The sequence below is a fragment of the Aythya marila genome, assembly GCF_965140915.1.
Source record: "Aythya marila genome assembly, chromosome: 14".
Lineage (NCBI taxonomy): Eukaryota > Metazoa > Chordata > Aves > Anseriformes > Anatidae > Aythya > Aythya marila.
The window spans coordinates 17,937,083-17,947,952 of NC_139055.1; the positions used below are offsets into that span (position 1 = coordinate 17,937,083).

At 52.5% G+C, this 10,870-nt stretch overlaps 1 protein-coding gene across 5 annotated transcripts in view; it reads right to left on the bottom strand.

Annotated features, from left to right (window-relative positions):
* Window positions 1-549, bottom strand: part of RAPGEF6 (Rap guanine nucleotide exchange factor 6) — a 123,505-nt gene extending 122,956 nt beyond the window's left edge. For 2 of the 5 annotated variants that reach the window (XM_082771953.1, XM_082771954.1), the window contains exon 1: window positions 31-547. In XM_082771953.1, the coding sequence (XP_082628079.1) occupies window positions 31-99 (69 nt within the window). In that variant the 5' untranslated portion in view covers window positions 100-547. Of the gene's footprint in view, window positions 1-30 lie in introns of all 5 variants that reach the window. The other 3 variants (XM_082771956.1, XM_082771952.1, XM_082771955.1) reach the window with 3 other exon arrangements.
* Between the last annotated feature and the right edge of the window lie 10,321 nt (window positions 550-10,870).

Genomic DNA, 10,870 nt, shown 5'->3' on the forward strand with positions numbered 1-10,870 from the left:
CCTCCCCACCCCGGAGGGCTCGGGGCTCACCTCCGCCGTCCTCTCCGCCGGCTTCTTGCGCAGCGCCTGCTTGGCCCGGGGCTCCACGGCCGCGCTCATCGCGGAGCGGAGCGGAGCTGGGGGTGGGCGGGGGGGGGGGGGGAGGCCGCGCTGCTCCCGGCTGCTCCCGGCTCAGCAGCGGGGCTCGGGGCAGGTGCCCCCGGCTCCTGGTCCCTTCACCGCCGCCTCCGTTTTCGCTCTCCGCCGGCCGCCGCCGCCCATCGCGCGGCCCCCGCGGCGGCCGGGCCGTGCCGAGCCGAGCCGCGAGCGCGGCAACTTCCCGGCCCGAGCGGGACTCCCCGCGCCTTCACGCCCGCGGACACCCGCCCGCGCACAAAGCCACGCGGGCGGGCGGGGAAGTTGGAGCCGCCGAGATGCGGCTTTCCTCCGCCGCCCGGCCCCGCTTTGCGGCTCGGCTCGGCCCCGCCGCTCCCCCTCCTCGCGTTTCTGCCCGTTCTGCCCCTCCTGTCCCTTCCGCCGCCCCGGTTTCCCACCCCCCGCCCAAACGGGGAAAAAACGCGAGAGCGGGCCCTTTAACCAAAGCAATCAGCAGGGAGGCCGAGGGGCGGGGCTTGTGGGAGCCCCTCCCCTCCCGCTCGCCCCGCCCCTCCCTGCCGCGGGGCGGGGCGGGGCGGGGAGCGGCGCGGAGGGAAGGCTCGCGAGGGTTGGGAGGGGCGCGGCGCATGCGCGGGGTAGTGCCGGAGGGTTCCCGCCCAGCGGGGGCTGAGGGGGTCCGGGTATGGCCGCTTCGGGGTGCGCTCCCTGCAGCCGTTCCTGGCACCGTTTTCTGCGTTAGTCCCGTTTGGGCGTCAAATAAAACACACTTCTCCCAGTCACACAGCATTTCTGGGCAAGGGTCTTGTTCTTCTCACTAACATGATGTCTTCATCCCCGTGCTCCTGCCCACAGTGTGTTCCACAACCACATCTAATAAAATACGTACACATTTAACAAAATAATGTCGATTCTCACCTTTATGGCTGTGGGTTCAGACGCTGAGCGCTCAGGGCAGGCGTTGCACAACACCAGAGCCTCAACCACTGCGTGGCACAGGTTGGGCAGTGCCATGATCTGCACTCCCAGGATCCGGGTTTCAGCCCTAAAAAAGGCACTAAAATGGCTCAAAATGCCCCTGGGTTGGCAGCAGTGAGTAAAGGCCCGTTTCTGCATCCCCTGAAGGCCTGCATCTCCAGAAAGGGCTGCCCCTGGGGACCGCAGCCCTGGAAGACTTCCTTCCTCACGCCAAGTTTTGTAAAGCCATGAGATGAAAGCCATGCAGGCACACAGCTTGTGTTTGTGCTTCAATGTCCTTTTTTTTTCCCTCTTTCCTTCCAAATAAACAAGAGTGTTCTTGTTTCTTCCCTTTCTCCAGTATTTCTTCCAGTTCTCTTTACCGCTTGCCCTTTATGGCACAATTGTCGTTGTTGTACTGAAGGACGTTAATGGCCATTCCACGCTGGTTCATAATATTTCTAGTGTTTCCTTCAAAGACAAATCTGAGGAAATTTGACATTTCCTTAACTGTAAACCTTTTTGGTGTTGTGCCTAGTACCATTGCAGGCACAACAACAGTTGAATGGATGGCCCTGGTCTTAAAAGCAACTATTCATAAGCTCACAAAGTCATTACACTGTTTCCGCTAGGGAGAAACGATATAAGATGCTCTCTAGATTGACCATCAGGTAAGGAAAGTGTCTCGCTCCCATAAAGTCTATCACGACTATATTTTTTTAGTTAATTTTGAACTGCAGTAATAAAATTACCATTCCCAAATACCATGCCTATTATTGTTCCAAAGGTCAGAAGTTTGTACAAGTTCTTTGGCAGAACACATTATCCTTTTTCAACTTTAATAAATAAAATGTTATTTCCGGTAGTGTGGGAATCTTCCGAGATCCCCTGCCAGAAATCCAAATCGAGGAGAAGTGGAAAAGAATTGGAGCATGAAGCCTTCTTTATTAAATGATTATTGTTCATATTTTTTTTTCCTTCATGCTTTCTCTCTCTTTAACCAGAGATCTAAGAGCAAATCGAGCAATTTTTCTTTATCAGCTCAGTTTATAGTTAGGCATCATGTAAAAGATTAGTTAATAAGTCCCCAAGTGCAATTGGCTAGGAAAAAAACTTAATGGAAGACAGAACAAAACATGTAACCTGAAATCTACGCCATGGAAGTTCTCATGGATCTGTGATAATTTAAATCCTAATCCTGGCTGTTAGAAATTAACTCATTCTACCAGCTATTCTAGCTGTTTGGCATTTCTGCAACCAAAATAATGCAGAAATGGGTACTCGATTTGGGAATAAAATTAGTGGCCTAAGAATGCCTTTCTCTTTTTCCCACAAATTCTCTTACTTTTAGTACATCAGCCAGTGGACACGCATCGAGCAGTGTATATAGAGGTACCAACTAGGATCAAACGCTTCTATTCCCATTTAATTGCTCGGCTCAACTGGCTCGTGAAACAAGACTTTCCTCACTCCAAAAATACCTGAATTTGGATGTGTAATGGCTGTAATAGCTGCAATTATTCCAGGGGCTATTTCACCTGTCAGGTTTATTTTCCCAAATATCTCGAGAACAATGGAAATGAGTGTCATGATCCTAACTGCTTACTGGTGTTACAGCTAATGTCTCCACATGGTGAAGCCTATGTATTTAAATACAATTAAGAGGCTTTCACAAGTGAGTAATTTCAGGGCTGGGATTAAAGGATGTGGTCAAGCAGGATGCCTGTTGTCTGTGTGGAAGGGAAAATCTACTTCCCTTTTGTCTGGATTGTATCACTACCCTAATTAAGCATCACCACATCATATTTTATTTATCAAAAAAATAATCATATGTGTAGCCGTACGTATAAGAAGCAAAGGTGTGCTGCTATTTATACAGATAGATCGCAGTCTAAGGAGATTAAATGTTTCTACTTCAAATGTCTGTGACTTTGGAAAGATCGGCTAAACTATGTAGTGCGTGGTCTTGTGCTGGTGTGTGCCTGCAGTCATTCGGCATCACCGCCACTTGCAAAGTTGCCTTTTCATCTCACACCTCTCACCATCATGCACACGTCCCCAGGTTCTTCAGGGTAAAAATCAATTTCCTCAGCTCTCCCAGTGGGAAAAATGCACAATCACCAAGATATTTTTTCTTGTGTTTTCAAGTATTATATACAATTCTCATTCCCATTACATCTATTCTAGTTGGCCAATTTCCTTCTTTGCTCTCCAATATGGCTTTTAGGCTATCAGTTTTGATTTCTCAGCTTTAAAAAATAAAAATAAAAAAATCCCCTTCAGAGATTCGTTCACATCATTGACAAAGGCTAGTTAAGGATGTGTTCACCACACCGCAAGGAAGGCACAAACTTATTCTCCGCCTGACTAGAGTAAAACAAAATGTTCTGGGGTCCCCCAATGGGAAGACACTGTTCAGACAGCTTTACCATGTTTGCTTATTCTGATGATTAATTTTCTGTGTTTGTTATGGCTCAGTAAAAGTGCCTGAAATGGTGAATGCACAGAGACAGTTGGGAATTTTGTGCAATTTTTTGCAGGGCAGTTACATTTCTGCAATGTTGCGACACCAACCGCCTACCCAGATAAGACTATTGACCTTCCTAAAACAGCCTTTTGGCACTCCAAATTTCAATTTCTGAAATTACGTTCCAGAAGCTTGTAAGCTTGCACATCATTTTTGCAAAATGAGAAGTGAGTATGAAGCAGTCATTCCGTATCCTACCACTCACTTTGCCCCTTGCGAGGCACAGCTCCCCACGTGCAGTGCAAAGGGTCAAGGTAAAATGTCAGAATTCTGAGATCTTTAACTTCATCTTTCTGCTGTATGATAACAAAAATTTTAAACATAAAACCCATCTTTCCTCTTCTGTTTAACTCAACACTAGCACAGGTTTCCTTTCCCACACACATTTTCCCCAAAGGCTGAAACTAGAAGACTGCTTACATGCCAGCAGCTATAGAGGTTGTCATCACAGCCAAACCTTTATTTTTCAGCCCTAATCATCAAGACGGGAACAAATGGGAAACCTAACGATTTTTAAATATGGGGCACATGATGTTTCTCTCCTTACGCTTTGCCTCTGGTGACAATTTCCCTGGATTTTCATGCTCCCTGGTCCCTGCTGTTCCCCAGGAGCTGAGCGCTGGCTGTGGGTATGGGGACAGGGATGAGGAGCTGGAGCTGCTGTGGGTGAACGCATCCTGTGGAGACGGTGACCGGTCACTGCACCCTGGTTCTGGGCAGCTTTGGGCATTTTTTTCTTCTGAGGGCAGCCGGGGGCATCTCCATGGGCAGGGCTTCGTGGTGGGGATGGGAGCCAGCGAGCGGCCGCACTCCGGAGCCCCTCACACCAGGTGTTGTTTCGGGCAGTGCCTATGTGGCTGTGCCTTTGGGACCGCAGTCCCGTGCTAGGCACAGCCTGTAAAGCAAACAGCGAGTGAGGTTGTTTGCTGCTGGCTTGCTGACCTTGCTGTGAAAACAAAGATGCCCATTGACACGGAGCCTGAAACCTGCCAACGAGGACAGGGAGCGCTGCTCGTATCAAAGCCCTACCGGCTGCCCCGTGGCCAGCAGCGCTTGCTAGCACACAGCTCCTCACCTGCCTCTGACATTTCCGTGTCCAAATGTGAAAAAGGCACCGTCGAGAGGTGCGTTGCCCTCTGGCGAGTCCCTCGAAAGGCTGGGCTGAAGTCAGAGGGGGACGGCTGGGTGCCCGCGGGGCTGCCAAAGGGCCGCGCGCCAAGGGCAGCAGCCAGGGCACCAGGCCCTGCTGTCTGCCCCGTAAAGCAGAGTAAGAACTGACAAAAACATTCAAAATTGCTATAAAATACCGTCTGAAATAAAACCAGCTGATTTGCTCAGAGCCAGAAGTTTTTACCCCACCAGAGACACGCACCGTGGTGGAACTGCTCCCTTTCCTTCTGTCTGATCAGGCGCTTTTATCGAAGGGCTTGTCTTTCTCCTGCCGTTTCACTCTTTGTGCACAAAACCTGGACGTATTTGATTCCAGCCTCAGCACTTTGCTGGCAAAAGCTAAAAGAGCATATGGACCTGTCTGGATATTTGAGGCATCCAGCAACAGCATACAGATGTCCAAACTCTAGGCTGAAAAAAACGAAGACGGGGAGGGGGAGGAGGGGAAAAACCTGCCCTGACAGGAAGCAATCTGGAGCCAGTGACTCCACATTTGCATTTCCTTTGTTGTTGTAATCAAGTTAAAACCTTAGCTGAAAGATATTCCTCGTGTATAGGAAGCCCCGTGCCAAGAGCCACTAGAAAAGGAAGGGTGGGTGAGAGAATGGGTCGATAAAGCTGAACACCAAAAATCAAAAGAAGAACTGATTCTTTCCAGGGCTATAACCCTGCACCAGCAATCAGTGGCCAATTTAACACATCTGATTCCAAAATCTGTCATTACTTCCTTAATTAATGAAAAATTACCGTAATTAATCTCTGGGTTCTGCTTAGAGTTGTACATTTAAAGGTTGCAAGATGATTTCACAAACGCTGGCGATTTCGCGACGGTGACCTGTTATAACCCGGAGAGAACAAGTAATGTTATTTGTATTTTTCTCCTGAGTAGTTATTTTCAGAGGCAAAAAGCCAAGCACTTGCATAACTCAATGTTATCCTTCCCTGCATCTCTGACATTTGCAAGTGGACAACGCTTTGGCTGACAACACCGAGCCCGCAGAAAACACGGTTTGCCTGCGGAGGGGAGCCAGTTCAAATATGATAAAGAGCAGAGTAAATAGGATTGCAGCCCTCCCCGCTTTTAAGCAAACGGAGTAATTCTCCGAGCATGTGGAAGAATAATAAACAACCCCCGCACTGCCAAGCGCCAGGCCAGCAGTCTAGACTTTTTCTCAACTTGCAATCAACTCGATTAAGAAATTGCTAATAACTGCCTGACAAGCGATTTCTCCGCTTTGTGCAGCAGAAAACAGAAAATGTGCTCCCCGTCGGTGACGCGCTACGAGAAGCACAACACCACTCGAACAGAGCCCAGGGCTGGGGAAGACTCTCGGCATTTCCTCGCTGCTGGCATCAGCATCCGCAAACCCCTCGCAGCCACGGAGCCTTCTCTCTGTCACTAACGTCCGTAGGAAGAGACGTGGCCGGGTGTTTGTGTCCCTGCCCGTGTGTACAAACTATAATTTGATTACGAAGAAACCTTGCATAGTTGAGGAGGCTCAGAGCCGGCCTGGGAGCCAGGAATGCGCCGTGAACTCACTGCGAAGCTATGTAGGCCAAAATTCCCTCTATCATCCTCTGGTTTTAGTCACATCTCCATGCTGCTAGCCTGATTTCTCTGAGGAGCAGAGGCTTGAAAACAGCTCCCACTGACACGAGTGAGCTCGCAAGTTCTCAGCTCCTGCACGCTGCTAAATTTTGTCCCCAACACCGGGGCAGCCCTCGGCAGCTGCCTTTATCACCTCTCCGCACGGTGACAGAGCTCCTCGTCATCCCCTCTGAGCTGCTCTCTGGTATTTAATGACCCCGTGGAGCTAATGAGGTGTTTGGTTCCCCCACGCAAGCACAACCACAGGGGTGCGATGGTATCAGGCGGCTCGGCGAAACCATTCAATCTCAGGCATGCAGAATATCCAGAAAGTTCCCATTTTTGGCATGGCGCTTTTGGCCTTCAATTGCAGAAGCGCGCAGCGTGCTCGCATGCCATCAGCAGCACAGCAGAACAAACTGCCTTCTGCGAGCAAAATCCTGTTTATTTTTAACTCCGAGAAGACGTGCAGACGACTCTCCTGCCACTCGGCGTGGTTTTTCTGCCTTCCTCCCCTCGGCAAAGTCTCCCGGCAGTTCCACCTCGCGGCAGATGCGGTGGCAGGAAGGCGACCGGCGGTGATGGCCAGTGGTGGCCTCTGTCCCCATCCCTTGCAGCAGGCACCACGGGCTCCCTTCCACCTCCACCACCAAAGAGCCCTGACTATGTTTGTCCTTTCCCAGCTGCAGGGGGGATGCAGAAGGGTCGGGGCACAGCACCAGCTCCCGGAGGAGCCGCTCACAGATCCTTCCAGCACACAGCGTGGGCGCGATGCTCAACACAGACCCGGACATCCCACCCCAGCCCCACAGAGGGAGCTGCCTCCCCAGGAGGCTTCACCCCAGGGGCAGAGCTGTGAGGGACAAGAGGCAGCGCCTGCAACTTGCATCGCACCTGGGGGAAACAGGAGGGGAGAGGGAAGTGCTCCTCCGAGCTGCGCTTTCCAGGCAGCTCCCTCTGTGATTCTGCGATTCTGATTGCGCCCCTCGGGTTTTTGTGTGCTGCGACGCAGCCGCCTGGGGGTCTCCTGGAACGAAAGGCAGCGCCGTGTGCGAGACACAGGAAGAGTTTCCCTGGCTGCAACCTGTAGGGAGCAAAGGACAACGAGGCGGAACAGAGGCCAGAGGAAGGGCAGGTGAACACATGAATCACGCGGTGACGCAAGGTCCTGAGTGCACGGCTCCACCATGCACCATCCCTTGGAACCGGCTGCCACCTGAGCACAGAAATGCCCTCCTGTGGGCACCTGCGTGGAAGGGATTCCTCTTGCTGAGGGCAGAAGGGGCTGCCTTTCTTGCCTTTCTTTGCTTCGTGCTGCCATGCGGTGAATTGAGAAATTGGACAAGATCTATCGGGTGGGGCAGCAGTGATGACACCGAGGCAGAAGGAATTTATTTCCATTTTCAAGCACTCCACCTAGGAGAAAGCTGAGATGCAACCGTCCCCTGGCCTGAAATACTGAAGCAGCGATGGAGGCTGCCACCTGGGCGTCAGCAGAGCTACATCTGCAGAGGTGTTTGGTGTTTCCATCAAAAGGGGAACGCAGTGAAATTCGTGCAGAGCTCTGTCTGGCCTGGGGACACCCACTTCCAGAAGCACTGCAGCACCAAGAGTGGTATTGTCAAGGAAAGATGAATTTAATAATTGCATATGCAACGACTGCAACTGAACCAGCAAACTCTGACTCTCCTGGAGGAGCTGCCCTGTGAGCGCCCCAGGAAGGCTCAGCAGCATCCCAGCGAGCGGAGAGCCGGGGGTGTTACCAGCACGCATCTCAGCAGCTGAACTCTTCAAACCGTGCTAGTGACTAATGCTCTTCTCCGAGTCTTGGCCAGTGGGCAGATTCTTTCCACAGATGTCTGCCTTGCGTTTAAACAGTTGGGTTTCACTGCTGGCTTTGTCCAGGGCAGAGCTGCCTCTGCAGCAGAAGTGTTTTCTTTTACATAAACACTCGCAGTAGCAGTTGCTATTTTGTGAACTACTAATTGACTCTGTCTCCAGGAGGGAGTTACAAACGAGCTGCACTTTTTAAGAAGAGACCGAGAGAAATGGAAACAATTTGTGGGCTTGTAGTTAAAGAGACCTTGAGGTAGCAGGAACCACCCCGGAGATTTTTCCAGTTGCGGTCTCAAAGCGGGATGCACACAAATGGTAAAGGAGCTGTGACCGAGAGCAGCAGCGAGAGTAATTCAATAGGCAACTGAAGAAAGCAAAGCTCGACAGGAGCCTGCGCCCAGGAGGCAGAGGAGGGACGGGTGGGAAGCATCAGCAGCACCAGGGCAACTCCTGGGGCCTGGCACCGCCGGCGGTGAGCTGGCAGCAGCAGCACAAGGGGGAGGTAACAGCTCCACATCCCTCGGGGAAAAGTGGTCCGGAAATCCTTGGTGACACGGGCACGCTTCGGCAAGGAGGGGGCTGCAATCCTGCTGGAGAAAGTAATTTCCTCCCTGCGCCACCAAGACCGCCACACGCTGCAGTAATGACGCTCAGCTGCCTCCCCGCTTGATGGTCCAAAGGGGAAACAGCCGAGTCACAAATTAATTAGAGATGCCTAACGAGCTCCTGTGCTGACTGCAAGCAGGGAAAGCAGAGGGCAGACACCGCTGATGGAGGACGTTTCCCCTCCGACTGCCCCGGCTGAGCGTGTTACAAACCCGGGGCCTTCTCCCGTGCACACGCGGGCTCCCAGGAGCGCTGCCAAAAGCCGCGGCTCCTCGGCGGGGCGGGGGGCAACCTGCCCCAGGAAGCCGCACGCAGCGGGGTCAGCACTTTCCCAGCGAGCAAAGCCTGGGAAAACACAGGCGAGGATGTGACAGCCCACGACGACGTCTTTGAAAAGTTGTGTTTAGGTTAAGGACTGTTTCCCCTCCCAAAAGGGGAGTGGGAATGCACGGCTGCGAGGGGACGCAGTCAGCCAGAGGCAGGGCAGAGCTCTCCAGCTGAGGATGGGGTCCCTGATTTTAAAACCGAGTCACTTCAGTTCTTAAAAAACTCTGCTTCCATGGGAAGAGCCGGGTTTATCCTAACCTATAATTTAAGGAATGGTTCGCAGATTTAAACCCTATTTTGCAAAATAAGAGGCTGATGGGTTTTGCAGCCTCACCAGTGTCAGAACAATGTCATGTGAAACGACAGAGATCAAGACCTTTATTAAACTATTTGAGCTGCACAAGAAAAACAAGCCCGTGGAATAAAGTGCGGGATCATTAATTATTGCAGCACAAGGAGCACAGCTGTAATTATCTTGGTCGCCAAGAATATCTCCCTCCAGTTCTATCAGGCTTCCTGGCAATGCGTGCAAACAGGAGCCCTTGTTCTTTCTGCTCTTTTGGTAGTGATCAGAATTAGGCAGGATGTCTAGTTACAGCTGCTATTAATAAATCTACTCCTTGAAAACTTGGGGCTTAATTTCTTAGGATTCAGTGCACCCAAGAAGCTGCTGGAAAACATAATTGCCTGTGGCTGTAATTCTGAAGTAATTGTGGAAGAATTACCACGTCTGTTCTTTTCGGAGGAATCTAAATTCTCCGAAGTGAGAAGTGGCTCTGGCAGGAAAAAAAACATCAAGTGGGCAGCCCCTTTTGCACCCTGTTCCCCAGCTCACCCTTTGCAAGCACCTCGGTGGCGCGGTGCTGCCCACGCGGGGGCTGCTCAGCACCAAAGCTCGCGCCAGGGAGGTGAGGAGGGAAACGAGCCCCAGCTGAAAGGTCTGGTTACGGTGGTTGGAAACCAAACAAGAGCAGCCAAAGGCGGGCGGGCGGGGAAAGTTCCCCTCTCTCAGTGCTTCGGAAAGCGTGGGATGGGTGAAGGCTGGGAACAAAGCCCCCAGCACCGAGCATGGCCCTGCTGGTGGGGCCGGGGTGGGAGGCGCACCTCACCGGTAACATCTCCAAGCCCTGGGAGAGCTGCGTGCTGGCACTGCCTCTTTTCTGGACGTTTTTCTGGTGCGCAGTCCTTACGGGTGCTGGGAGCGCCCGGTGCCCTGCCGAGGCTGCCTGCCCCGGAGCGCAGCTGGAGCCGAAACGCGCGCGGTGACGCCCGCCCCGCAGAGCAGATGTCCTCAGCTCCAGCTGGGAACAAACAGCTGGAACAGGCGGAGGTTTAAAACACAGCTCTGCTGCTGTACAAATATTTTGGGTAATGAAAATAAACAAAGAAAGGAGCGTGACATGGGGCCGTGTGCTACTATGCTTCCAAGGCGGAGATGGGCTGCAAGAGAGCAGAGGACCCGTGCCAGACCCCAGAGGGTGGCACGAGGCCGAAGGCTCCTCGGGAGCGGCTCCTTTCCAGGGGCATTAACGCAGCCCGCGGGATGCACCCGGCCACGCGGGACGCACAGCAGATTGTGCCCTGGCAGAAAATGCTGCCCAGCCGTGGTACCTTGGGTCCTGCCGGGGCAAGGAGAGCTGCAGCACCTCCCCGACACGCTGCCCCTCACTGCTGCTCCCTGGCCCATGTCCCAGGGGCACCCGCAGCCCCTCGGGAGGCTCCGTGGTGGCAGAGCCCACGTTGCTGGGGAATCAGATGCTGTTCCA